We start from the raw sequence: 27,670 nt of genomic DNA, 5'->3' as shown, positions 1-27,670 counted from the left end.
TCTACAGTCTGTTATAGTCACTACATACTGTACTCTACAGTCTGTTATAGTCACTACATACTGTACTCTACAGTCTGTTATAGTCACTACATACTGTACTCTACAGTCTGTTATATCCACTACATACTGTACTCTACAGTCTGTTATAGTCACTACATACTGTACTCTACAGTCTGTTATAGTCACTACATACTGTACTCTACAGTCTGTTATAGTCACTACATACTGTACTCTACAGTCTGTTATAGTCACTACATACTGTACTCTACAGTCTGTTATAGTCACTACATACTGTACTCTACAGTCTGTTATAGTCACTACATACTGTACTCTACAGTCTGTTATAGTCACTACATACTGTACTCTACAGTCTGTTATAGTCACTACATACTGCACTCTACAGTCTGTTATAGTCACTACATACTGTACTCTACAGTCTGTTATAGTCACTACATACTGTACTCTACAGTCTGTTATAGTCACTACATACTGTACTCTACAGTCTGTTATAGTCACTACATACTGTACTCTACAGTCTGTTATAGTCACTACATACTGTACTCTACAGTCTAATGTTATAGTCACTACATACTGTACTCTACAGTCTGTTATAGTCACTACATACTGTACTCTACAGTCTGTTATAGTCACTACATACTGTACTCTACAGTCTGTTATAGTCACTACATACTGTACTCTACAGTCTGTTATAGTCACTACATACTGTACTCTACAGTCTGTTATAGTCACTACATACTGTACTCTACAGTCTGTTATAGTCACTACATACTGTACTCTACAGTCTGTTATAGTCACTACATACTGTACTCTACAGTCTGTTATAGTCACTACATACTGTACTCTACAGTCTGTTATAGTCACTACATACTGTACTCTACAGTCTGTTATAGTCACTACATACTGTACTCTACAGTCTGTTATAGTCACTACATACTGTACTCTACAGTCTGTTATAGTCACTACATACTGTACTCTACAGTCTGTTATATCCACTACATACTGTACTCTACAGTCTGTTATAGTCACTACATACTGTACTCTACAGTCTGTTATATCCACTACATACTGTACTCTACAGTCTGTTATAGTCACTACATACTGTACTCTACAGTCTGTTATAGTCACTACATACTGTACTCTACAGTCTGTTATAGTCACTACATACTGAACTCTACAGTCTGTTATAATCACTACATACTGTACTCTACAGTCTGTTATAGTCACTACATACTGTACTCTACAGTCTGTTATAGTCACTACATACTGTACTCTACAGTCTGTTATAGTCACTACATACTGTACTCTACAGTCTGTTATAGTCACTACATACTGTACTCTACAGTCTGTTATAGTCACTACATACTGAACTCTACAGTCTGTTATAATCACTACATACTGTACTCTACAGTCTGTTATAGTCACTACATACTGTACTCTACAGTCTGTTATAGTCACTACATACTGTACTCTACAGTCTGTTATAGTCACTACATACTGTACTCTACAGTCTGTTATAGTCACTACATACTGTACTCTACAGTCTGTTATAGTCACTACATACTGTACTCTACAGTCTGTTATAGTCACTACATACTGTACTCTACAGTCTGTTATAGTCACTACATACTGTACTCTACACACTTGAATGATATTTTGACCATTTTGGGAAACTGTATTGTTGATGTACATGAACTGGTACATCATAGTTCATTCACCTGGCTTTATACCTGTAAATATATATTACCGCTAAGCTCTGGTCCAGAGACTGACCCCGTTTCTACTCTGCATCGAGACTGACCCCGTTTCTACTCTGCATAGAGGCTGACCCCGTTTCTACTCTGCATCGAGACCGACCCCATTTCTACTCTGCATAGAGACTGACCCCATTTCTACTCTGCATCGAGACTGACCCCGTTTCTACTCTGCATCGAGACTGACCCCGTTTCTACTCTCCACTGAGACTGACCCCGTTTCTACTCTGCATCGAGACTGACCCTGTTTCTACTCTGCATCGAGACTGACCCCGTTTCTACTCAGCATCAAGACTGACCCCGTTTCTACTCTGCATCGAGACTGACCCTGTTTCTACTCTGCATCAAGACTGACCCCGTTTCTACTCTCCACTGAGACTGACCCCGTTTCTACTCTGCATCGAGACTGACCCCGTTTCTACTCAGCATCAAGACTGACCCCGTTTCTACTCTGCATCGAGACTGACCCTGTTTCTACTCTGCATCAAGACTGACCCCGTTTCTACTCTCCACTGAGACTGACCCCGTTTCTACTCTGCATCGAGACTGACCCCGTTTCTACTCTGCATCGAGACTGACCCCGTTTCTACTCTGCATAGAGACTGACCCCGTTTCTACTCCACTGAGACTGACCCCGTTTCTACTCTGCATCGAGACTGACCCTGTTTCTACTCTGCATAGAGACTGACCCCGTTTCTACTCTCCACTGAGACTGACCCCGTTTCTACTCTGCATAGAGACTGACCCCGTTTCTACTCTGCATAGAGACTGACCCCGTTTCTACTCTGCATAGAGACTGACCCCGTTTCTACTCTGCATAGAGACTGACCCCGTTTCTACTCTGCATCGAGACTGACCCCGTTTCTACTCTGCATCGAGACTGACCCCGTTTCTACTCTGCATAGAGACTGACCCCGTTTCTACTCTGCATCGAGACTGACCCCGTTTCTACTCTGCATAGAGACTGACCCCGTTTCTACACTCCATAGAGACTGACCCCGTTTATTGTTTGACTGTAGGCCACACCTTACCATGTGAACGGGGTCAGGGGGTCAGTCTTGTCCTGTATCACCTTACCATGTGAACGTGGTCACGGGGTCAGGGGATCAGTCCTGTCCTGTATCACCTTACCATGTGAACGGGGTCAGGGGGTCAGTCTTGTCCTGTATCACCTTACCATGTGAACGGGGTCACGGGGTCAGGGGGTCAGTCTTGTCCTGTATCACCTTACCATGTGAATGCATCTTGTACATTTCCATAACATGTTACTTTAGTCACACAGCTACATTATTGGGATTTTATAGTCACATTTTCTACCTTGTGTAAATTTTTGTTATAAAATGCTAATAAATGCGTATATGGATTTGTACCCTTGTCTCTATTCCAAACTCTATTGGCCTCCACATTCACCCGGCTTCAACCCAATTTGAGATGGTTTGGGATGAGTTGGATCGCAGAGTGAAGGAAAAGCAGCCAACAAGTGCTCAGCATGTGTGGGAACACTTTCAAGACTGTTGGAAAAGCATTCCAGGTGAAGCTGGTTGAGAGAATGCCAAGAGTGTTCAAAGCTGTCATCAAGGCAAAGGGTGGCTACTTTGAAGAATCTCAAATATAAAATATATTTTTAATTTAACACTTTTTTTTGGTAACTACAGGATTCCATGTGTGTTATTTCATAGTTTTGATGTCTTCACTATTATTCTACAATGTATAAAATAGTCAAAATTAAAGAAAAACCCTTGAATGAGTAGGTGTATACGATTTGTACCCGTATCTATTCCAAAATCTTCGGGTCTCAATTTTGCTTGATGTTAGGGAGGGGAACTGAGTTTAAAATAGCCAAGGAGAAGGGGGTAAATTATAAGACACGGACACGTCTAAAGAAAAACACGAATGAAATGGACATTTCGGCGTCAACCGTTTGCTTAAATTGATTTAATTCTGATTTATTTATGAAATGTTTACACGTTTAGTCTCGGGAGAGTTATTTATTCTACAATGGAGACATTCTCAGTGGTCGACATGTCTGAGATTACTGTCGTGCAACTCCGTTATCGGTCCCGACCGTGGACAGGACCTGTCGAGAGAGGAGCGAACTGTTCCGACCGAACGGGTAAGGTTGGTTCATACGAATACACGTATAGGACCAGCAGAGACAATACGTTTGTGGGTTATTTGTTTCTGGTATTAACCAGGACAAAATTCACTGTTGGTTATTTGATCAAATAAATGATTAGATTTGTTAAACTTTTAGTTACACACACGCACACACTCATCAGCCGTCGTCCTGTTTGAATCTAGACGTGTTCCTCAAACTCACAGGTTCTTTCCCGACCCGAGAAACAGAAACGGGTGTGTAAAGTCATATTGGACCGTTTTGACCAACAGTACGGTCAGGAACTTGGCCCCCTATGGCCGTCTGCAAGGTATGTACGCGTTCACCTCGTCCTCGTATCCTTTTATACAGTCTATGCAGCGTTACGTGCCAATAACTATATTATAAGTCGTTGTATTACTCTGAACTTAAATCGCATGGGAACTCTGTTGTAGTCTTGTTTCCCAAATGGCACCGTATTCCCCATAGGTCTTGGTCTACAGTTGTGCAGTGCATTCTGGAAGTATTCAGACCACATTGATTTTTTTACACATTTTGTTATGTTACAGCCTTATTCTAAAATGGCTCATCAATCTACACACAATACCCCATGATGACATCACAATACCCCATAATGACATCACAATACCCCATGATGACATCACAATACCCCATAATGACATCACAATACCCCATAATGACATCACAATACCCCATGATGACATCACAATACCCCATGATGACAAAACAGGTTTAGACAGTTTTGCAAATGTATATAATAAAAAAAATAACAACAACCTGAAATCACATTTTTCCATAAGTATTCAGACCCTTTACTCAGTACTTTGTTGAAGCACCTTAGGCAGCGATTACAGCCTTGAGTCTTCTTGAGTATGACGCTACAGGCTTGGCACACCTGTATTTGGGGAGTTTCTCCCATTCCTCTCTGCAGATTCTCTCAAGCTCTGTGAGGTTGGATGGGGAGTGTCGTTGTACAGATATTTTCAGGTCTCTCCAGAGATGTTTGATCGGGTTCAAGTCCGTGTTCCTGCTGGGACACTGAAGGACATTCAGTGACTTGTCCTGAAGCCACTCCTGCGTTGTCTTGGTTGTGTGCTTAGGGTCGTTGTCCTATTGGAAGGTGAACCTTCGCCCCAGTCTGAGGTCCTGAGCGCTTTGGAGCAGGTTTTCATCAAGGATCTCTCGGTGTTCCGTTCATCTTTCCCTCCATCCTGACTAGTCTCCCAGTCCCTGCCGCTGAAAAACATCCACACAGCATGATGCTGCCACCACCAAGCTTCATCGTAGGGATGGTGCCAGGTTTCCTCCAGACTTGGCACGCTTGGCATTCAGGCCAAAGAAACCAATCTTGATTTCATCAAACCAGGGAATCTTGTTTGAGAGTCTTTAGGTGCCTTTTGGAAAACTCCAAGCGAGCTGTCATGTGCCTTTTACTGACGAGTGGCTTCCATCTGGCCACTCTACCATAAACGCCTGATTGGTGGAGTGCTGCAGAGATGGTTGTCCTTCTAGAAAGTTCTCCCATCTCCAAAGAGGAACTCTGGAGCTCTGTTAGTGACCATCAGGTTCTTGGTCACCTCCCTGACAAAGGGAAAGGTGTTGTTGAACCCTGGGTGCTGGCAGTATGGAGTGATGCTCAACCTCTTCTCCTCTCCTCCTGTCTCCTACAGGGCTGTGTTGTTGAACCCTGGGTGCTGGCAGTATGGAGTGATGATCAACCTCTTCTCTCCTCCTGTCTCCTACAGGGCTGTGTTGTTGAACCCTGGGTGCTGGCAGTATGGAGTGATGCTCAACCGTTTTGCTGCGGTGTCAGAGGTCAAACAACGCCTCCAAGGGCAAGGCTTTGTCAGTCTACTGCCCCACACGGACCTGCCTCTTAACTCCTCTCTCCCCCAGCCTCACCCTGCCTCTCCCACCCAGCCTAGCTCCATCCCTCACCCCGGTCCTCCTCCTCCCTCCCTTCAGTGTTTCATCCACCCCTCCCCAGTGCGTTACCCCTCTCCTCCTCACCGCCAGGGCCAGTTGAAACCCTACTACCTGATGAACGCTGCCTCCCTGCTGCCTGTCTTAGCCCTGGGGGTAGAGGAGGGGGACAGGGTCCTGGATCTCTGCTCGGCTCCTGGAGGGAAGGCCTTGGCTATACTACAGACTGCTGACCCAGGTCAGGACATGAGCTTTACACTGTTAGGTGTTAGGGGCTAAGGGGTTAGGGTGTAGGGGATAAGGATGTAGGGGATAAGGGGCTAACCCCTTAAGGGTAGGACTGCTAACCCAGGTCCTGTTAAACTCATTAATGGGCTGTCCCCCCCCCCCCCCCCCCTCTGACTGGTTAACACCGTTATATTGATAACTTGAGTCAGTCTTATCTGTCGTTGTGTTCCAGCTCTGTTGTGTTGTAATGAAATGGACCCACACCGACGTGATTGGCTGGCCAAAACCCTGGAATCCTTCATCCCCCAATCGCTGAGCAGCACTGTCACCGTGTCCAATCAGGATGGACGGAACTTTGGGCAGAGTGAAGCCGGAATGTATGACAAGGTGAGGGAAGAAAACGGACATGTTTTTTTTTTGTGTCATCCTGCGTTCAAGACACAAGGGCTCCATCTCAGTGTATCCTATCTCCTTACCTGCTTCCTTCCCAACCGTTTGGTAGGAGACGCTCCATCTCAGTGTATCCTATCTCCTTACCTGCTTCCTTCCCAACCGTTTGGTAGGAGACGCTCCATCTCAGTGCATCCTATCTCCTTACCTGCTTCCTTCCCAACCGTTTGGTAGGAGACGCTCCATCTCAGTGCATCCTATCTCCTTACCTGCTTCCTTCCCAACCGTTTGGTAGGAGACGCTCCATCTCAGTGCATCCTATCTCCTTACCTGCTTCCTTCCCAACCGTTTGGTAGGAGACGCTCCATCTCAGTGCATCCTATCTCCTTACCTGCTTCCTTCCCAACCGTTTGGTAGGAGACGCTCCATCTCAGTGCATCCTATCTCCTTACCTGCTTCCTTCCCAACCGTTTGGTAGGAGACGCTCCATCTCAGTGCATCCTATCTCCTTACCTGCTTCCTTCCCAACCGTTTGGTAGGAGACGCTCCATCTCAGTGCATCCTATCTCCTTACCTGCTTCCTTCCCAACCATTTGGTAGGAGACGCTCCATCTCAGTGCATCCTATCTCCTTACCTGCTTCCTTCCCAACCATTTGGTAGGAGACGCTCCATCTCAGTGTGTCGTGCATCCTATCTCCTTACCTGCTTCCTTCCCAACCGTTTGGTAGGAGACGCTCCATCTCAGTGTGTCGTGCATCCTATCTCCTTACCTGCTTCCTTCCCATCCGTTTGGTAGGAGACGCTCCATCTCAGTGTGTAGTGCATCCTATCTCCTTACCTGCTTCCTTCCCATCTGTATTGGTAGGAGACGCTCCCTCTCAGTGCATCCTATCTCCTTACCTGCTTCCTTCCCATCCGTATTGGTAGGAGACGCTCCATCTCAGTGTGTAGTGCATCCTATCTCCTTACCTGCTTCCTTCCCATCCGTATTGGTAGGAGACGCTCCATCTCAGTGTGTCGTGCATCCTATCTCCTTACTTGCTTCCTTCCCATCCGTATTGGTAGGAGACACTCCCTCCCTTCAGACTGGTTTCTCCAATAGGTTTTAAGAAGGGGCTAGGAGACAGGCTGCAAGGAGTCGTGGACTGAGGAAGAGCCATGATAACATTTCTCTGAAGTGAGCGTCTCCAACCTGCAGTTCCAGCAGGGGGCGCTCTTGTTCCTCTGAACGGTCATCAAATCAGATCCTGTTTATTTGGTCACATACGCGTGGGTTTAGCAGATGTTGTTGCAGGTGTAGCGAAATGCCTGTAAATAACATAACAGCCCAGATCAGTGGAAAGACACACTGCAGCTATTCTGAACGTTTCCTGTTGAAGGACAATATACCAGTATGAATACAGTAGCGGACTCACACATAACGGTCCCATTTATCTTTGTTTGCAAAATAATATAGATATATATATTTTTTTTTAGACAAGTTAAAAACTCCATGGTGGTCTAAGGCACTGCATCTCCGTGCTAGAGGCGTCACTACAGACCCTGGTTCAATCCCGGGCTGTATCACAACCAGGCCGTGATCTGGAGTCCCATAGGGCGGCGCACAATCGGCCCAGCGTCGTCCGTGTTTGGGGGGGGGGGGGGGGTCTTTTATCTACTTCCTCAGAGTCACATGATCTCCTGTGTACGGGTTTATCTACTTCCTGTCACATGATCTCCTGGATGCCATGTGTGTCTCTGTGTACGGGTTATAGTCCTCGTTCTGCTCTGTATGCTGTTTTGGGTTTTGACTTGTACACAAAGTATTGTTGTTGTTGTTGTTGCAGATTTCTGCAGAGTCTCAATAGATTGGTGGTTTGGTCCCATTTTGGTTAGTGAGTGGACTCCAGATTTCTGCAGAGTCTCAATAGATTGGGGGTTTGGTCCCATTTTGGTTAGTGAGTGGACTCCAGATTTCTGCAGAGTCTCAATAGATTGGGGGTTTTGTCCCATTTTGGTTAGTGAGTGGACTCCAGATTTCTGCAGAGTCTCAATAGATTGGGGGTTTGGTCCTATTTTGGTTAGTGAGTGGACTCCAGATTTCTGCAGAGTCTCAATAGATTGGGGGTTTTGTCCCATTTTGGTTAGTGAGTGGACTCCAGATTTCTGCAGAGTCTCAATAGATTGGGGGTTTGGTCCCATTTTGGTTAGTGAGTGGACTCCAGATTTCTGCAGAGTCTCAATAGATTGGGGGTTTGGTCCCATTTTGGTTAGTGAGTGGACTCCAGATTTCTGCAGAGTCTCAATAGATTGGGGGTTTGGTCCCATTTTGGTTAGTGAGTGGACTCCAGATTTCTGCAGAGTCTCAATAGATTGGGGGTTTGGTCCCATTTTGGTTAGTGAGTGGACTCCAGATTTCTGCAGAGTCTCAATAGATTGGGGGTTTGGTCCCATTTTGGTTAGTGAGTGGACTCCAGATTTCTGCAGAGTCTCAATAGATTGGGGGTTTGGTCCCATTTTGGTTAGTGAGTGGACTCCAGATTTCTGCAGAGTCTCAATAGATTGGGGGTTTGGTCCCATTTTGGTTAGTGAGTGGACTCCAGATTTCTGCAGAGTCTCAATAGATTGGGGGTTTGGTCCCATTTTGGTTAGTGAGTGGACTCCAGATTTCTGCAGAGTCTCAATAGATTGGGGGTTTGGTCCCATTTTGGTTAGTGAGTGGACTCCAGATTTCTGCAGAGTCTCAATAGATTGGGGGTTTGGTCCCATTTTGGTTAGTGAGTGGACTCCAGATTTCTGCAGAGTCTCAATAGATTGGGGGTTTGGTCCTATTTTGGTTAGTGAGTGGACTCCAGATTTCTGCAGAGTCTCAATAGATTGGGGGTTTGGTCCCATTTTGGTTAGTGAGTGGACTCCAGATTTCTGCAGAGTCTCAATAGATTGGGGGTTTGGTCCCATTTTGGTTAGTGAGTGGACTCCAGATTTCTGCAGAGTCTCAATAGATTGGGGGTTTTGTCCCATTTTGGTTAGTGAGTGGACTCCAGATTTCTGCAGAGTCTCAATAGATTGGGGGTTTGGTCCTATTTTGGTTAGTGAGTGGACTCCAGATTTCTGCAGAGTCTCAATAGATTGGGGGTTTTGTCCCATTTTGGTTAGTGAGTGGACTCCAGATTTCTGCAGAGTCTCAATAGATTGGGGGTTTGGTCCCATTTTGGTTAGTGAGTGGACTCCAGATTTCTGCAGAGTCTCAATAGATTGGGGGTTTGGTCCCATTTTGGTTAGTGAGTGGACTCCAGATTTCTGCAGAGTCTCAATAGATTGGGGGTTTGGTCCCATTTTGGTTAGTGAGTGGACTCCAGATTTCTGCAGAGTCTCAATAGATTGGGGGTTTGGTCCCATTTTGGTTAGTGAGTGGACTCCAGATTTCTGCAGAGTCTCAATAGATTGGGGGTTTGGTCCCATTTTGGTTAGTGAGTGGACTCCAGATTTCTGCAGAGTCTCAATAGATTGGGGGTTTGGTCCCATTTTGGTTAGTGAGTGGACTCCAGATTTCTGCAGAGTCTCAATAGATTGGGGGTTTGGTCCCATTTTGGTTAGTGAGTGGACTCCAGATTTCTGCAGAGTCTCAATAGATTGGGGGTTTGGTCCCATTTTGGTTAGTGAGTGGACTCCAGATTTCTGCAGAGTCTCAATAGATTGGGGGTTTGGTCCCATTTTGGTTAGTGAGTGGACTCCAGATTTCTGCAGAGTCTCAATAGATTGGGGGTTTGGTCCCATTTTGGTTAGTGAGTGGACTCCAGATTTCTGCAGAGTCTCAATAGATTGGGGGTTTGGTCCTATTTTGGTTAGTGAGTGGACTCCAGATTTCTGCAGAGTCTCAATAGATTGGGGGTTTGGTCCCATTTTGGTTAGTGAGTGGACTCCAGATTTCTGCAGAGTCTCAATAGATTGGGGGTTTGGTCCCATTTTGGTTAGTGAGTGGACTCCAGATTTCTGCAGAGTCTCAATAGATTGGGGGTTTGGTCACATTTTGGTTAGTGAGTGGACTCCAGATTTCTGCAGAGTCTCAATAGATTGGGGGTTTGGTCCCATTTTGGTTAGTGAGTGGACTCCAGATTTCTGCAGAGTCTCAATAGATTGGAGGTTTGGTCCCATTTTGGTTAGTGAGTGGACTCCAGATTTCTGCAGAGTCTCAATAGATTGGGGGTTTGGTCCCATTTTGGTTAGTGAGTGGACTCCAGATTTCTGCAGAGTCTCAATAGATTGGGGGTTTGGTCCCATTTTGGTTAGTGAGTGGACTCCAGATTTCTGCAGAGTCTCAATAGATTGGGGGTTTGGTCCCATTTTGGTTAGTGAGTGGACTCCAGATTTCTGCAGAGTCTCAATAGATTGGGGGTTTGGTCCCATTTTGGTTAGTGAGTGGACTCCAGATTTCTGCAGAGTCTCAATAGATTGGGGGTTTGGTCCCATTTTGGTTAGTGAGTGGACTCCAGATTTCTGCAGAGTCTCAATAGATTGGGGGTTTGGTCCCATTTTGGTTAGTGAGTGGACTCCAGATTTCTGCAGAGTCTCAATAGATTGGGGGTTTGGTCCCATTTTGGTTAGTGAGTGGACTCCAGATTTCTGCAGAGTCTCAATAGATTGGGGGTTTGGTCCCATTTTGGTTAGTGAGTGGACTCCAGATTTCTGCAGAGTCTCAATAGATTGGGGGTTTGGTCCCATTTTGGTTAGTGAGTGGACTCCAGATTTCTGCAGAGTCTCAATAGATTGGGGGTTTGGTCCCATTTTGGTTAGTGAGTGGACTCCAGATTTCTGCAGAGTCTCAATAGATTGGGGGTTTGGTCCCATTTTGGTTAGTGAGTGGACTCCAGATTTCTGCAGAGTCTCAATAGATTGGGGGTTTGGTCCCATTTTGGTTAGTGAGTGGACTCCAGATTTCTGCAGAGTCTCAATAGATTGGGGGTTTGGTCCCATTTTGGTTAGTGAGTGGACTCCAGATTTCTGCAGAGTCTCAATAGATTGGGGGTTTGGTCCCATTTTGGTTAGTGAGTGGACTCCAGATTTCTGCAGAGTCTCAATAGATTGGGGGTTTGGTCCCATTTTGGTTAGTGAGTGGACTCCAGATTTCTGCAGAGTCTCAATAGATTGGGGGTTTGGTCCTATTTTGGTTAGTGAGTGGACTCCAGATTTCTGCAGAGTCTCAATAGATTGGGGGTTTGGTCCCATTTTGGTTAGTGAGTGGACTCCAGATTTCTGCAGAGTCTCAATAGATTGGGGGTTTGGTCCCATTTTGGTTAGTGAGTGGACTCCAGATTTCTGCAGAGTCTCAATAGATTGGGGGTTTGGTCACATTTTGGTTAGTGAGTGGACTCCAGATTTCTGCAGAGTCTCAATAGATTGGGGGTTTGGTCCCATTTTGGTTAGTGAGTGGACTCCAGATTTCTGCAGAGTCTCAATAGATTGGAGGTTTGGTCCCATTTTGGTTAGTGAGTGGACTCCAGATTTCTGCAGAGTCTCAATAGATTGGGGGTTTGGTCCCATTTTGGTTAGTGAGTGGACTCCAGATTTCTGCAGAGTCTCAATAGATTGGGGGTTTGGTCCCATTTTGGTTAGTGAGTGGACTCCAGATTTCTGCAGAGTCTCAATAGATTGGGGGTTTGGTCCCATTTTGGTTAGTGAGTGGACTCCAGATTTCTGCAGAGTCTCAATAGATTGGGGGTTTGGTCCCATTTTGGTTAGTGAGTGGACTCCAGATTTCTGCAGAGTCTCAATAGATTGGGGGTTTGGTCCCATTTTGGTTAGTGAGTGGACTCCAGATTTCTGCAGAGTCTCAATAGATTGGGGGTTTGGTCCCATTTTGGTTAGTGAGTGGACTCCAGATTTCTGCAGAGTCTCAATAGATTGGGGGTTTGGTCCCATTTTGGTTAGTGAGTGGACTCCAGATTTCTGCAGAGTCTCAATAGATTGGGGGTTTGGTCCCATTTTGGTTAGTGAGTGGACTCCAGATTTCTGCAGAGTCTCAATAGATTGGGGGTTTGGTCCCATTTTGGTTAGTGAGTGGACTCCAGATTTCTGCAGAGTCTCAATAGATTGGGGGTTTGGTCCCATTTTGGTTAGTGAGTGGACTCCAGATTTCTGAAGAGTCTCAATAGATTGGGGGTTTGGTCCCATTTTGGTTAGTGAGTGGACTCCAGATTTCTGCAGAGTCTCAATAGATTGGGGGTTTGGTCCCATTTTGGTTAGTGAGTGGACTCCAGATTTCTGCAGAGTCTCAATAGATTGGGGGTTTGGTCCCATTTTGGTTAGTGAGTGGACTCCAGATTTCTGCAGAGTCTCAATAGATTGGGGGTTTGGTCCCATTTTGGTTAGTGAGTGGACTCCAGATTTCTGCAGAGTCTCAATAGATTGGGGGTTTGGTCCCATTTTGGTTAGTGAGTGGACTCCAGATTTCTGCAGAGTCTCAATAGATTGGGGGTTTGGTCCCATTTTGGTTAGTGAGTGGACTCCAGATTTCTGCAGAGTCTCAATAGATTGGGGGTTTGGTCCCATTTTGGTTAGTGAGTGGACTCCAGATTTCTGCAGAGTCTCAATAGATTGGGGGTTTGGTCCCATTTTGGTTAGTGAGTGGACTCCAGATTTCTGCAGAGTCTCAATAGATTGGGGGTTTGGTCCCATTTTGGTTAGTGAGTGGACTCCAGATTTCTGCAGAGTCTCAATAGATTGGGGGTTTGGTCCCATTTTGGTTAGTGAGTGGACTCCAGATTTCTGCAGAGTCTCAATAGATTGGGGGTTTGGTCCCATTTTGGTTAGTGAGTGGACTCCAGATTTCTGCAGAGTCTCAATAGATTGGGGGTTTGGTCCCATTTTGGTTAGTGAGTGGACTCCAGATTTCTGCAGAGTCTCAATAGATTGGAGGTTTGGTCCCATTTTGGTTAGTGAGTGGACTCCAGATTTCTGCAGAGTCTCAATAGATTGGGGGTTTGGTCCCATTTTGGTTAGTGAGTGGACTCCAGATTTCTGCAGAGTCTCAATAGATTGGGGGTTTGGTCCCATTTTGGTTAGTGAGTGGACTCCAGATTTCTGCAGAGTCTCAATAGATTGGGGGTTTGGTCCCATTTTGGTTAGTGAGTGGACTCCAGATTTCTGCAGTCTCAATAGATTGGGGGTTTGGTCCCATTTTGGTTAGTGAGTGGACTCCAGATTTCTGCAGAGTCTCAATAGATTGGGGGTTTGGTCCCATTTTGGTTAGTGAGTGGACTCGAGATTTCTGCAGAGTCTCAATAGATTGGGGGTTTGGTCCCATTTTGGTTAGTGAGTGGACTCCAGATTTCACAACCACAGAGGGAATAATCTAATTGGGAGGTTGAGTTTTCAAGTTCCTTTCGATGGCATAGAAGATGTTTCACAGCCTTTTTTAATTTAACTAGACAAGTCAGTTAAAACAAGTTCTTATTTACAATGACGGCCCTAGGAACAGTGGGTTAACTGGTCTAGGAACAGTGGGTTAACTGGTCTAGGAACAGTGGGTTAACTGGTCTAGGAACAGTGGGTTAACTGGTCTAGGAACAGTGGGTTAACTGGCCTAGGAACAGTGGGTTAACTGGTCTAGGAACAGTGGGTTAACTGGTCTAGGAACAGTGGGTTAACTGGTCTAGGAACAGTGGGTTAACTGGTCTAGGAACAGTGGGTTAACTGGTCTAGGAACAGTGGGTTAACTGGCCTAGGAACAGTGGGTTAACTGGTCTAGGAACAGTGGGTTAACTGGTCTAGGAACAGTGGGTTAACTGGTCTAGGAACAGTGGGTTAACTGGTCTAGGAACAGTGGGTGAACTGGTCTAGGAACAGTGGGTGAACTGGTCTAGGAACAGTGGGTGAACTGGTCTAGGAACAGTGGGTGAACTGGTCTAGGAACAGTGGGTGAACTGGTCTAGGAACAGTGGGTTAACTGGTCTAGGAACAGTGGGTTAACTGGTCTAGGAACAGTGGGTTAACTGGTCTAGGAACAGTGGGTTAACTGGTCTAGGAACAGTGGGTTAACTGGTCTAGGAACAGTGGGTTAACTGGTCTAGGAACAGTGGGTTAACTGGTCTAGGAACAGTGGGTTAACTGGTCTAGGAACAGTGGGTTAACTGGTCTAGGAACAGTGGGTTAACTGGTCTAGGAACAGTGGGTTAACTGGTCTAGGAACAGTGGGTTAACTGGTCTAGGAACAGTGGGTTAACTGGTCTAGGAACAGTGGGTTAACTGGCCTAGGAACAGTGGGTTAACTGGTCTAGTGGGTTAACTGGTCTAGGAACAGTGGGTTAACTGGTCTAGGAACAGTGGGTTAACTGGTCTAGGAACAGTGGGTTAACTGCAGTGTTGATGTTTATGCCGAGGTAGGTATAATTATTTGTGTGCTCTGTCTCCCTCCCCTCTCTTCACTCCCCCCTGCCTCTCTTCCTCTCTCCCCCCTGCCTCTCTTTCTCTCGCTCCGCCCTGCCTCTGTCTCTTATCTCCTCTCCCACAGAGGGCTATAGGATTAGCTCTTGTTCTACTCTGTGGCACTCATTAGCGCCGTCTCACTGACTGGAGAGGCCCTGTGGAGGAGAGGGGCCCACGCCTCTACCCACCGGAGGAAAACCCATCCTATCTCATCCCCCCTCAGCAGCTAGCATCACACGTCACTTAGCATCACATAGAGACTCTATATTACAGTCATCCTCTCTCTGCTCTGTTCTCTCTCTCTCTTCTCTCTCTGTTGCTCTCTTCTGTTCTCTCTTTTCTCTCTCCTCTTTTCTCTCCTCTGTTCTCTCCTCTTTTCTCTCCTCTGTTCTCTCCTCTTTTCTCTCCTCTCTTTTCTCTTTCCTCTGTTCTCTCCTCTGTTCTCTCTCTCTCTCTCTCTCTCTCTCTCTCTCTCTCTCTCTCTCTGTTGCTCTGTTCTGTTCTCTGTTCTCTCTCCTCTGTTCTCTCCTCTCCCCTCTGTTCTCTCCTCTCTGTTCTCTCTCCTCTCTGTTCTCTCTCCTCTCTGTTCTCTCTTTTCTCTCTCCTCTGTTCTATTCTCTCCTCTCTGTTCTCTCCTCTCCTCTCTGTTCTCTCTCCTCTGTTCTCTCTTCTCCCTCTCTCCTTCCTCCCTCCCAGGTTCTGCTGGATGCTCCATGTTCTAATGATCGTAGCTGGCTGTTCTCTGGACCAGGAGGGGAGCAGCATGGAGCTGGGAGGCTGAGGGAGAGGGCCAGGCTGCCCACACTACAGACACAACTGCTCAGGTATGAATTCATGCTTTAATTATGAAATCAGCTTGGCAATATACAGACATACCTGGCCTACATACAGACATACCTGGCCTACATACAGACATACCTGGCCTACATACAGACATACCTGGCCTACATACAGACATATCTGGTCTACATCCAGACATACCTGGCCTACATCCAGACATACCTGGCCTACATACAGACATACCTGGCCTACTTACAGACATACCTGGCCTACATACAGAAATACCTGGCCTACATACAGAAATACCTGGCCTACATACAGACATACCTGTCCCTTTTCCACTGGGGTTTTACACCAGAGTTTTGTGTTTCTACTTCTGAGGCCAGGGGTGTAAAAACAGTCCTGGGCCAGGCCTATGTTGACCTTTAACCTGAAATCAATCCACAGCCCTCTCCTCCAGCTGCTACTGATCTGTCTCATCACATCCTGTCTGTTCCCCAGGTCTGCGCTGGCTGCGTTGCGTCCGGGGGGCGTGGCCGTCTACTCCACCTGCACGTTGTCCCGCTCTGAGAACCAGGAAGTGGTGGAGGCGGTCCTAAACACCTGTCCAGGGGTGGAGCTTCAAGACCTGGAGGAGGAGCTAGCCCTTCCGCTCCAGGAACACTTCACCTTCACCCCGTTAGGCCACACCCCCTCGTTAGGCCTCCTTGTGGTTCCACAGCAGGGTCAGACCTGGGGGCCCATGTTCCTGTCGCGCATCAAGAGGATTCACTGATTGGTTGATTGACTCGCTGACTTCCTGTCACGCATCAAGAGGTACTGCCTGCCTGACTGGTCGGTTGGTTGATTTTCTCGCTGACTTCCTGTCACGCATTAAGAGGACTCGCTGACTTCCTGTCACGTATCAAGAGGACGAACTGACTGAGCATGTCAGACGCTGAGGCTGGTCTTCGATGGATTCCACAATGCAACATGTTTTCATGTGACGGCTACTGCTAACGAGCTAACTCTCTAGGGCTTGTGTTCCAAATGCCACTCTATATATATATAGCACACACAAGTAGTGCACTATATAGGGAATAGGGTGCTATTTAGGAAGCACCCTTTGTCTCACACGCTCTTTGCCCATGTTCCTATCTGGCATCAAGAAGACCCACTGAACTCTTAAATAAAGGTTACATAAAATAAATAATGAATCCCAATGACCTCTGAATACCCACAACAGTTGCTGATACAAAGAAGCAGAGGCGGCTGCTGATTGGCTGAATACCCGAGGTGCATTATGGTTTGAATTGTCAACAAAGCAGCATGACAGAAATATGAGGCCAAGTTTTCAAACCTCCTGTAGTTTCTTTGAGAATATATATATATACATATAAAACGATCTTTGCACGATCCTATTTCACTTTTGCACGTTAAAAACCGAACGACCACATCTGCACATGCTGCCGTTGTCTTGAACAGATTAGATGATGCTACTTAGGAGGAGCAGCTCCTGATGAACGGGTACACCAGGGAGAACGCAACAAGCATGTAGATACAATAAACTGAAAACACATTATCTAACTGGGGATAGCTAGCTAACATAATGTCACTGAGCATTATCTAACGGGACAGCTAGCTAACATAATGTCACAGAGCAGTATCTAACTGGGGATAGCTAGCTAATGTAATGTCACAAAGCATTATCTAACTGGGGATAGCTAGCTAATGTAATGTCACAAAGCATTATCTAACTGGGGATAGCTAGCTAACGTAATATCACAAAGCATTATCTAACTGGGGATAGCTAGCTAATATGTCACAGAGCATTATCTAACTGGGGATAGCTAACGTAATATCACAGAGCATTATCTAACTGGGGATAGCTAGCTAACGTAATATCACAAAGCATTATCTAACTGGGGATAGCTAGCTAATGTAATGTCACAAAGCATTATCTAACTGGGGATAGCTAGCTAATATGTCACAGAGCATCTAACTGGGGACAGCTAGCTAACATGTCACAGAGCATTATCTAACTGGGGATAGCTAGCTAATATGTCACAGAGCATTATCTAACTGGGGATAGATAGCTAACATAATGTGACAGAGCATTATCTAACTGGGGACAGCTAGCTAACATGTCACAGAGCATTATCTAACTGTGGATAGCTAGCTAACATAATGTGACAGAGCAGGTAACTTTCATTCTGAAATAACTTAATGTCAGATATTAGTTTAGAAAGACTTGACATTGGCATGGGAGTTAACTAGCTACCAGCTGCTTATTAAAAGGTAGACAACTGGTTCATTTGACCTCAAAATCGCCCAAACTGTTTCTCAAAATTAGGGTAGCGTAATCATAGGTATCAACATACCCCCCAGGTTTTATGTTGTTTTAGTCCCCACAACTTGTCGCCCTGTCACCTACTGTAAAACCTGACAAACACCATGTGGGGAAACCATAAAATTGTCCGGCCACCGTCATGTTGTTTTGTTGTCCAACCAGATCCGTCATGTTGTTTTGTTGTCCAACCAGATCCGTCATGTTGTTTTGTTGTCCAACCAGATCCGTCATGTTGTTTTGTTGTCCAACCAGATCCGTCATGTTGTTTTGTTGTCCAACCAGATCCGTCATGTTGTTTTGTTGTCCAACCAGATCCGTCATGTTGTTTTGTTGTCCAACCAGATCCGTCATGTTGTTTTGTTGTCCAACCAGATCCGTCATGTTGTTTTGTTGTCCAACCAGATCCGTCATGTTGTTTTGTTGTCCAACCAGATCCGTCATGTTGTTTTGTTGTCCAACCAGATCCGTCATGTTGTTTTGTTGTCCAACCAGATCCGTCATGTTGTTTTGTTGTCCAACCAGATCCGTGATGAGAAGGTTCTAGCTGGTGTCTCCCTCGGACTCTTGTTGGATATAGATGTCCAGTTTATCAGGGTCCAAGGCTCACATGATTGTTCGTGGTTATTTATTTCAATTAAGTTATTTACAATTCGCTTTGTTGCTTTAGCACAATCTACTTGAGTAGATCTAGTCACCCCTGAGGGGCCCCCGTGTTAAGGATCAGCGTGTCAGATGTGTTATTACCTACCCTTACCACCTGAGGACGGCCCGTCAGGAAGTCCAGGATCCAGTAGCAGAGGGAGGTGTTTAGTTCCAGAGTCCTTAGCTTAGTGAAGAGCTTTGTGAGCAGTATGGTGTTGAACGCTGAGCTGTAGTCAATGAACAGCATTCTCACGTAGGTGTTCCTTTTGTCCAGGTGGGAAACGGCAGTGTGGAGTGCCGATTTAGATTGTGTCATCTGTGGATCTGTTGGGGTGGTATGTGAATTGGAGTGGGTCTAGGATTTCCGAGATGTTGTTGATGTGAGCCATGACCAGCCTTTCAAAGCACTTCATGGCTACAGACGTGAGTGCTACGGGGCAGTAATCATTTAGACAGGTTACCTTAGTTTTCTTGGGCACAGGGACTATGGTGGTCTGCTTGAAACATGTAGGTATTACAGACTCGGTCAGGGAGAGGTTGAACATGTCAGTGAAGACACTTGTCAGTTGGTCTGCGCATGCTCTGAGTACAAGTCCTGGTAATCCGTCTGGCCCCGCGGATTTATGAATGTTGACCTGTTTAAAGATCTTGCTCACATCAGCTACGGAGAGCGTGATCACACAGTTGTCCGGAACAGCTGGTGCTCTCATGCATGCTTCAGTGTTGCTTGCCTCGAAGCAAGGTCTTGCCTGGTAGGCTTGGGTATTGTTAGTTGGATTTATCTGTTAATTGAATGATTAGAATATTCCGCCCTGAAACATATAATTGTATGAAATTGATTAGAATGTATAAAATCATAATCAATAAATGTGTAGTTCTAGTCAGAATTAGGGTAAAGCAATATAGCTAATGTTTATCTTTATGGTATTTTAAACACTCAGTGCCGACCTGACTAGAGATTTGGGAGAGAACGGGGAGTACGTCTCAAGGCCAAGGTCTCCCGGCTGGTTAGTGTGACTGTGTGTGCGTAGCAGGACATTGTGTGCTAATGTTAGCGTGAATGTGTGTGCGTATGGTGGTGTGAATGTGTCGGCGTGAGAAGTCAGTATAAAATGAATTGATTTGTATTCTTGACTTCAGAACGTTCTGTGAATAAACCTTTTTGACTCTTTAGCTGGGCCTCCGTCTGTTTCATTCGACCAGGATCTTACACATTCTGGTTTGCAGACTGAGTAGTATAATTAAATTGGGTAATGAACATTGAGAATGTAAAAGGGCATTCCACACTGCCCTTTCCCACCTGGACAAACGGAACACCTACGTGAGAATGCTGTTCATCGACTACAGCTCAGCGTTCAACACCACACTGCTCATCACTAAGCACATTCACACCACCATGTCCTCAAGGCTAATTATGTGTCGAGGAAATGTCTGGTCGAGTTGCATTGCGACACACATTTCAGTTTCGTATTTAAATGCAGTAATTTACCATTTTTGCAATCCTCCCAGGGGATGCGATGTTCAGGTGCACATGAACACTACTGAGGAGAAATACGTGTGTTTAGTTCCGTGTTGTAATCTGTCATGTGTTTTGAAGTGGGCGTGTCTCGGAGCTCCATGTCATGTCCGTGCGTCATGGGAGCGGCTGCCCGGGCTCCTTATTGAGTAATACGTTTTGCCGCCTGTTGGCCTGCAGAACTATCATTATGAAATGTCTGTTCATTTATGGAAAGTTAATTCCCCGCTTTGGGGATAAGACAGGAGGAGTGTTTAAGATATTCCGTCTGAATGAACATGTAAATGTGGGTATAATGAAGGTCACATGATTTAATATGTCATGTTTGGGTAAAGAGTAACATGGTTAATGGTATGGTCCATAGGGAGGGGACAGAGGTATAAAATAACCAGTGGTTAATGGTATGGTCCATAGGGAGGGGACAGAGGTATAAAATAACCAGTGGTTAATGGTATGGTCCATAGGGAGGGGACAGAGGTATAAAATAACCAGTGGTTAATGGTATGGTCCATAGGGAGGGGACAGAGGTATAAAATAACCAGTGGTTAATGGTATGGTCCATAGGTAGGGGACAGAGGTATAAAATAACCAGTGGTTAATGGTATGGTCCATAGGTAGGGGACAGAGGTATAAAATAACCAGTGGTTAATGGTATGGTCCATAGGGAGGGGACAGAGGTATAAAATAACCAGTGGTTAATGGTATGGTCCATAGGTAGGGGACAGAGGTATAAAATAACCAGTGGTTAATGGTATGGTCCATAGGGAGGGGACAGAGGTATAAAATAACCAGTGGTTATTGGTATGGTCCATAGGGAGGGGACAGAGGTATAAAATAACCAGTGGTTAATGGTATGGTCCATAGGGAGGGGACAGAGGTATAAAATAACCAGTGGTTAATGGTATGGTCCATAGGGAGGGGACAGAGGTATAAAATAACCAGTGGTTATTGGTATGGTCCATAGGTAGAGGCCAGAGGTATAAAATAACCAGTGGTTATTGGTATGGTCCATAGGGAGGGGCCAGAGGTATAAAGATACAGTGGGGCAAAAAAGTATTTAGTCAGCCACCAATTGTGCAAGTTCTCCCACTTAAAAAGATGAGAGAGGCATCTTGACGGTGATCCTGAAGATTGATGGATGGAGAACCATGAGGGAGTCAGGCAGAGAGGTATCAGGATGGTTACAAATGTTTCAGCAGGAAGAGAGAGAGTCCTTAAACTCACCTGTCAAAACGAATTTAATATAGGTTTGTTTCAGCAGTAAGATTGGATCAGCAGTAGGGTTGGATCAGCAGTAGGGTTGGATCAGCAGTAGGGTTGGATCAGCTGTAGGATTGGATCAGCAGTAGGGTTGGATCAGCAGTAGGGTTGGATCAGCAGTAGGATTGGATCAGCTGTAGGGTTGGATCAGCAGTAGGGTTGGATCAGCAGTAGGATTGGATCAGCAGTAGGGTTGGATCAGCAGTAGGGTTGGATCAGCAGTAGGGTTGGATCAGCAGTAGGATTGGATCAGCAGTAGGGTTGGATCAGCAGTACGATTGGATCAGCAGTAGGGTTGGATCAGCAGTAGGGTTGGATCAGCAGTAGGGTTGGATCAGCAGTAGGGTTGGATCAGCAGTAGGGTTGGATCAGCAGTACGATTGGATCAGCAGTAGGGTTGGATCAGCAGTAGGGTTGGATCAGCAGTAGGATTGGATCAGCAGTAGGGTTGGATCAGCAGTAGGGTTCGATCAGCAGTAGGATTGGATCAGCAGTAGGGTTGGATCAGCAGTAGGGTTGGAACAGCAGTAGGGTTGGATCAGCAGTAGGGTTGGATCAGCAGTAGGGTTGGATCAGCAGTAGGATTGGATCAGCAGTAGGGTTGGATCAGCAGTAGGGTTCGATCAGCAGTAGGATTGGATCAGCAGTAGGGTTGGATCAGCAGTAGGGTTGGAACAGCTGTAGGGTTGGATCAGCAGTAGGGTTCGATCAGCAGTAGGGTTGGATCAGCAGTAGGGTTGGAACAGCTGTAGGGTTGGATCAGCAGTAGGGTTGGAACAGCAGTAGGATTGGATCAGCTGTAGGGTTGGATCAGCAGTAGCCTGTCTATCTGAGTCCTTGGCAGACAGACAAGCAGAGAGACAAGCAGACAGACAGGCAGACAAGCAGACAGACAGGCAGACAAGCAGACAGACAGGCAGACAGACAGACAGACAGACAGACAGACAGACAAGCAGACAGACAGGCAGACAAGCAGACAGACAAGCAGACAGACAGACAGACAGGCAGCCAGGTGGAATGTCCTAATGGCTGAAGTGAATGGCCCTTCATTCCCTAGTACTCTGGTAGTAGTGTCATAAACAGGGAATAGGGTGCCATTTGGGACCGCCACTCTGTCTACGTTCATATCCGTCAGTTTGTTCTCAGCGTGTCTCTCGGCCCTGGAGGACACCAGACCTCAGACAGCGTCATCTGAATGTCTCAGTCAAAGGGAGACATTAGATTTTTGAGGATTTTTTTTTAAAGCTGAGATTTTACTCCGTTTCGGTCTGGTCTATGTCGCCTAGGCAGTCTATGTTAAGGAGAGAGCTGATGTAATGAATCACCTGGTCAGTCTGTCAGGAATCACCTGGTCAGTCTATGTCAAGGAAAGAGCTGATGTAATGAATCACCTGTTCAGTCTATGTCAAGGAAAGAGCTGATGTAATGAATCACCTGGTCAGTCTGTAATGAATCACCTGGTCAGTCTATGTCAAGGAAAGAGCTGATGTAATGAATCACCTGGTCAGTCTATGTCCAGGAAAGAGCTGATGTAATGAATCACCTGGTCAGTCTATGTTAAGGAAAGAGCTGATGTAATGAATCACCTGGTCAGTCTATGTCAAGGAAAGAGCTGATGTAATGAATCACCTGGTCAGTCTGTCAGGAATCACCTGGTCAGTCTATGTCCAGGAAAGAGCTGATGTAATGAATCACCTGGTCAGTCTGTCAGGAATCACCTGGTCAGTCTATGTCCAGGAAAGAGCTGATGTAGTGAATCACCTGGTCAGTCTATGTTAAGGAAAGAGCTGATGTAATGAATCCCTGCCACTCCCAAAGAGCTCGTTGAGGACCTGCGTAAGTAAGGTATGTCTGAATACCAAATACTGAGAAGTGCTTAAATCAACATGTGTAGGAAAGGTATACTTCTCCTCAGTCTGAATTGGGCCCCTCTATGTCCTACAGCTTGAATACTGAAAGCATGCATTCCAAATGGCACCCTGTACAGTGCACTACTTTAGAACTGAGACCATAGGGCTCTGGTCAAATGCAGTGCACTACATAGAAAGGGGGGCCCATTTGGGACAGAGCCAGAGTTTCACTCATCCTATTCTCCATTTCTCTGTTCGTTTCTCTTTGTCAGTCTCCAGGGTGAGAGCGAGGGACTGTCGGAGAGACGCGCAGACAGCCGCCTCTGTTTCTGGTGGTGGATCATGGGTAATTGAAAGTGGTGTCACAGACGCTTGGCGTTTGACAGCTGTGGAGGTTTGAAGCCTCTGTCATGGCATTTTCCTTTAGTTACCAATTGCTTGTTGTCCACAGAATGCACTCTCTCTCTCTCTCGCTGTACCCCCACCGCCTACCGCCACCAACCAGGGCTGTCTCACTGTGTTCCCAGCTAGCACGTAACGTTCAGAGAACCATATGTTGCTGAGAGCGTGGTTGTCCTATGTTTTGTTTTTTTGTATAGAACCTTCCCACCACATTCTGGGAAAGGTGCAGGATAGTTACTTGGGTTTGGAACACGCTCGGCACATTTTTACAAATGTTATCAAATAGTTCAGAGGACGTTTAAGAAAACTTTCCAGTAAAATAAACATAAAAACCAAGGAAACTTGAGTCGTGTTCAGACAACGTTCTAAAAAAAAAAAAAAGTTTATTTAAAAACACACACATTCCATTCTCGGCGTCAACAAAACTCTCTCTATCCTCCAGCTGGTTTAAGCGTGTTCAGGTGTGTTGGCCGCGCCCACTAATTGGCCACACCTGATCTTAATGAGTGTTTGTTCCCTTTGAAATGGGCTTCTGATTGAACAGACTCAAATGGACAGAGTCAAATGAACAGACTCAAATGAACAGACTCAAATGAACAGACTCAAATGAACAGACTCAAATGAACAGACTCAAGTGAACAGACTCAAATGAACAGACTCAAATGAACAGACTCAAATGAACAGACTCAAATGAACAGACTCAAATGAACAGACTCAAATGAACAGACTCAAATGAACAGACTCAAATGAACAGACTCAAATGAACAGAGTCAAATGGACAGACTCAAATTAACAGACTCAAATGAACAGAGTCAAATGAACAGACTCAAATGAACAGACTCAAATGAACAGAGTCAAATGAACAGACTCAAATGAACAGACTCAAATGAACAGACTCAAATGAACAGACTCAAATGAACAGACTCAAATGAACAGACTCAAATGAACAGACTCAAATGAACAGACTCAAATGGACAGACTCAAATGAACAGACTCAAATGAACAGACTCAAATGGACAGAGTCAAATGAACAGACTCAAGTGAACAGACTCAAATGAACTGACTCAAATGAACAGACTCAAATGAACAGACTCAAATGAACAGACTCAAATGAACAGACTCAAATGAACAGACTCAAATGAACAGACTCAAATGGACAGACTCAAGTGAACAGACTCAAATGAACAGACTCAAATGAACAGAGTCAAATGAACAGACTCAAATGAACAGACTCAAATGAACAGTGTTGTATGTGTAAAGGAACATGGCATGCTCGCTGAAGGCTCGAGGCGCGGTGGACTCATTCAATAGATAGATAACAGAATATCATAGGTGGGAATTTTAGTGGTTAGAGCGTTGGACTAGTAACCGAAAAGGTTGCTGGATCGAATCCCCCCGAGCTCACAAGGTAAAAATCTGTCGTTCTGCCGCTCAACACGGCAGTTAACCCACTGTGTGATTAATGCCGAAGGAAATTAATTTCCATGTGTCCTACTTGTGATTGGAGTTGAAAACAGTTGAATCGAAATAAGAGAGCAGTTAAATATCTTATTGAAACATGAATTAAACCTCCCTGGAAAACATTCAACCACAGTAAAACCTTCTCAGAACCTATTATCTGACCCTGTTGGTCATCTGGGAACGTTTGAACATCTTGACCATGTTCTGTTATAATCTCCACCCGGCACAGCCAGTAGAGGACTGGCCACCCCTCATAGCCTGGTTCCTCTCTACCCAGTACAGCCAGAAGAGGACTGGTCACCCCACATAGCCTGGTTCCTCTCTACCCAGTACAGCCAGTAGAGGACTGGTCACCCCTCAGAGCCTGGTTCCTCTCTACCCAGTACAGCCAGAAGAGGACTGGCCACCCCTCATAGCCTGGTTCGTCTCTACCTGGTACAGCCAGTAGAGGACTGGCCACCCCTCATAACCTGGTTCCTCTCTACCTGGTACAGCCAGTAGAGGACTGGCCACCCCTCATAGCCTGGTTCCTCTCTGCCTGGCACAGCCAGTAGAGGACTGGCCACCCCTCATAGCCTGGTTCCTCTCTACCTGCTACAGCCAGAAGAGGACTGGCCACCCCTCATAGCCTGGTTCCTCTCTACCTGGTACAGCCAGAAGAGGACTGGCCACCCCACATAGCCCGGTTCCTCTCTGCCAGGCACAGCCAGAAGAGGACTGGCCACCCCTCATAGCCTGGTTCCTCTCTACCCAGTACAGCCAGAAGAGGACTGGCCACCCCTCATAGCGTGGTTCCTCTCTAGGTTTCTTCCTAGGGAGTTTTTCCTAGCCACCGTGCTTCTACACCTGCATTGCTTGCTGTTTGGGGTTTTAGGCTGGGTTTCTGTACAACACTTTGTGACATCAGCTGATGTACGAAGGGCTTTATAAATACATTTGATATGAGAACCTCCCTGGAAAATATTCAACCAGAGTAAAACCTTCCCAGAACCTCCCTGCAACCCAAAACACTGTATGTCTCCAGAACAGGCGAACTGCTCAGTTTCACCCGTCAGGAAACACATGGCTTTGTTCCCACAACCAACGTGAAGCATTAAAAACATACATTGGCACAACTTCAAAGGAACCAAATGTGCTGGGTTATCTCTGGTGTTTCTTCTTGTTTGGTTCTTGAGAAACATCGAGGGCGTAGGACTGTATATAGGACACATTTCAAGGGTGTAGGGCTGTATATAGGACACATCAAGGGTGTAGGACTGTATATAGGACCCATCAAGGGTGTAGGGCTGTATATAGGGCACATCAAGGGTGTAGGGCTGTATATAGGACCCATCAAGGGTGTAGGGCTGTATATAGGACACATCAAGGGTCTAGGGCTGTATATAGGACACATCAAGGGTCTAAGGCTGTATATAGGACACATCAAGGGTCTAGGCCTGTATATAGGACACATCAAGGGTGTAGGGCTGTATATAGGACACATGAAGGGTGTACGGGCTGTATATAGTCATTGAGGACACTCGGTGACAGTATTGTGCTCCTCTGGCTTCCATTCTAAGTGTTCTCTCTTCTCTGAATGAAATCGGTCTCCGGTTTTCATCTCCTCAGGGCTCAGTTGGCTCTCAAGCCATATTATTTTACAGGTTATTTTTCTGGTGATCGGGAAGGGGGAATAGTCCACAGGCTCTCTCCTCCCCCCACGTCTCCAACCCCCCCCTCCCCCACGTCTCCAGCCCCCCTCCCCCCACGTCTCCAGCCCCCCTCCCCCCACGTCTCCAATCCCCCCCTCCCCCCACGTCTCCAATCCCCCCCTCCCCCCACGTCTCCAATCCCCCCCCTCCCCCCACGTCTCCAATTCCCCCCCCCCCCACATCTCCAATTCCCCCCTCCCCCAACGTCTCCAGCCCCATCAGTCAATACCCCATCAGTCAATAATACCCCATCAGTCAATAATACCCCATCAGTCAATAATACCCCATCAGTCAATAATACCCCATCAGTCAATACCCCATCAGTCAATAATACCCCATCAGTCAATAATACCCCATCAGTCAATAATACCCCATCAGTCAATACCCCATCAGTCAACAATACCCCATCAGTCAATACCCCATCAGTCAACAATACCCCATCAGTCAACAATACCCCATCAGTCAATAATACCCCATCAGTCAATAATACCCCATCAGTCAATAATACCCCATCAGTCAATACCCCATCAGTCAATAATACCCCATCAGTCAATAATACCCCATCAGTCAATAATACCCCATCAGTCAATAATACCCCATCAGTCAATACCCCATCAGTCAATACCCCATCAGTCAATACTCCCCCATCAGTCAATACCCCATCAGTCAATAATACCCCATCATTCAATAATACCCCATCAGTCAATACCCCATAAGTCAATAATACCCCATCAGTCATCAATACCCCATCAGTCAATACCCCATCAGTCAATAATACCCCATCAGTCAATAATACCCCATCAGTCAATAATACTCCATCAGTCAATAATACCCCATCAGTCAATAATACCCCATCAGTCATTACCCCATCAGTCAATACCCCATCAGTCAATACTCCCCCATCAG

The 27,670-nt window shown here is 46.0% G+C and overlaps 1 protein-coding gene across 2 annotated transcripts; it reads left to right on the top strand.

Moving 5' to 3' along the window:
* Positions 1 to 3,596: 3,596 nt before the first annotated feature.
* Positions 3,597 to 17,286, top strand: nsun3 (NOP2/Sun RNA methyltransferase 3). 2 transcript variants are annotated; one of them, XM_036951432.1, is made up of 6 exons: positions 3,597 to 3,885; positions 4,095 to 4,198; positions 5,634 to 6,049; positions 6,272 to 6,426; positions 15,530 to 15,657; positions 16,115 to 17,286. In XM_036951432.1, the coding sequence occupies exons 1-6, from the start codon at positions 3,730 to 3,732 to the stop codon at positions 16,386 to 16,388; spliced, it is 1,233 nt and encodes a 410-aa protein (XP_036807327.1). In that variant the 5' UTR covers positions 3,597 to 3,729; the 3' UTR covers positions 16,389 to 17,286. The 2 variants fall into 2 exon arrangements, with proteins under 2 accessions (XP_036807327.1, XP_036807326.1); XM_036951431.1 differs by having other exon boundaries at positions 4,074 to 4,198.
* Positions 17,287 to 27,670: the final 10,384 nt, after the last annotated feature.

The sequence above is a fragment of the Oncorhynchus mykiss genome, chromosome 18 (assembly GCF_013265735.2).
Source record: "Oncorhynchus mykiss isolate Arlee chromosome 18, USDA_OmykA_1.1, whole genome shotgun sequence".
Classification (NCBI taxonomy): Eukaryota; Metazoa; Chordata; class Actinopteri; order Salmoniformes; family Salmonidae; genus Oncorhynchus; species Oncorhynchus mykiss.
Note: the sequence above shows the minus strand (reverse complement) of the source record. Positions and strands in the feature narration are given on the sequence as shown.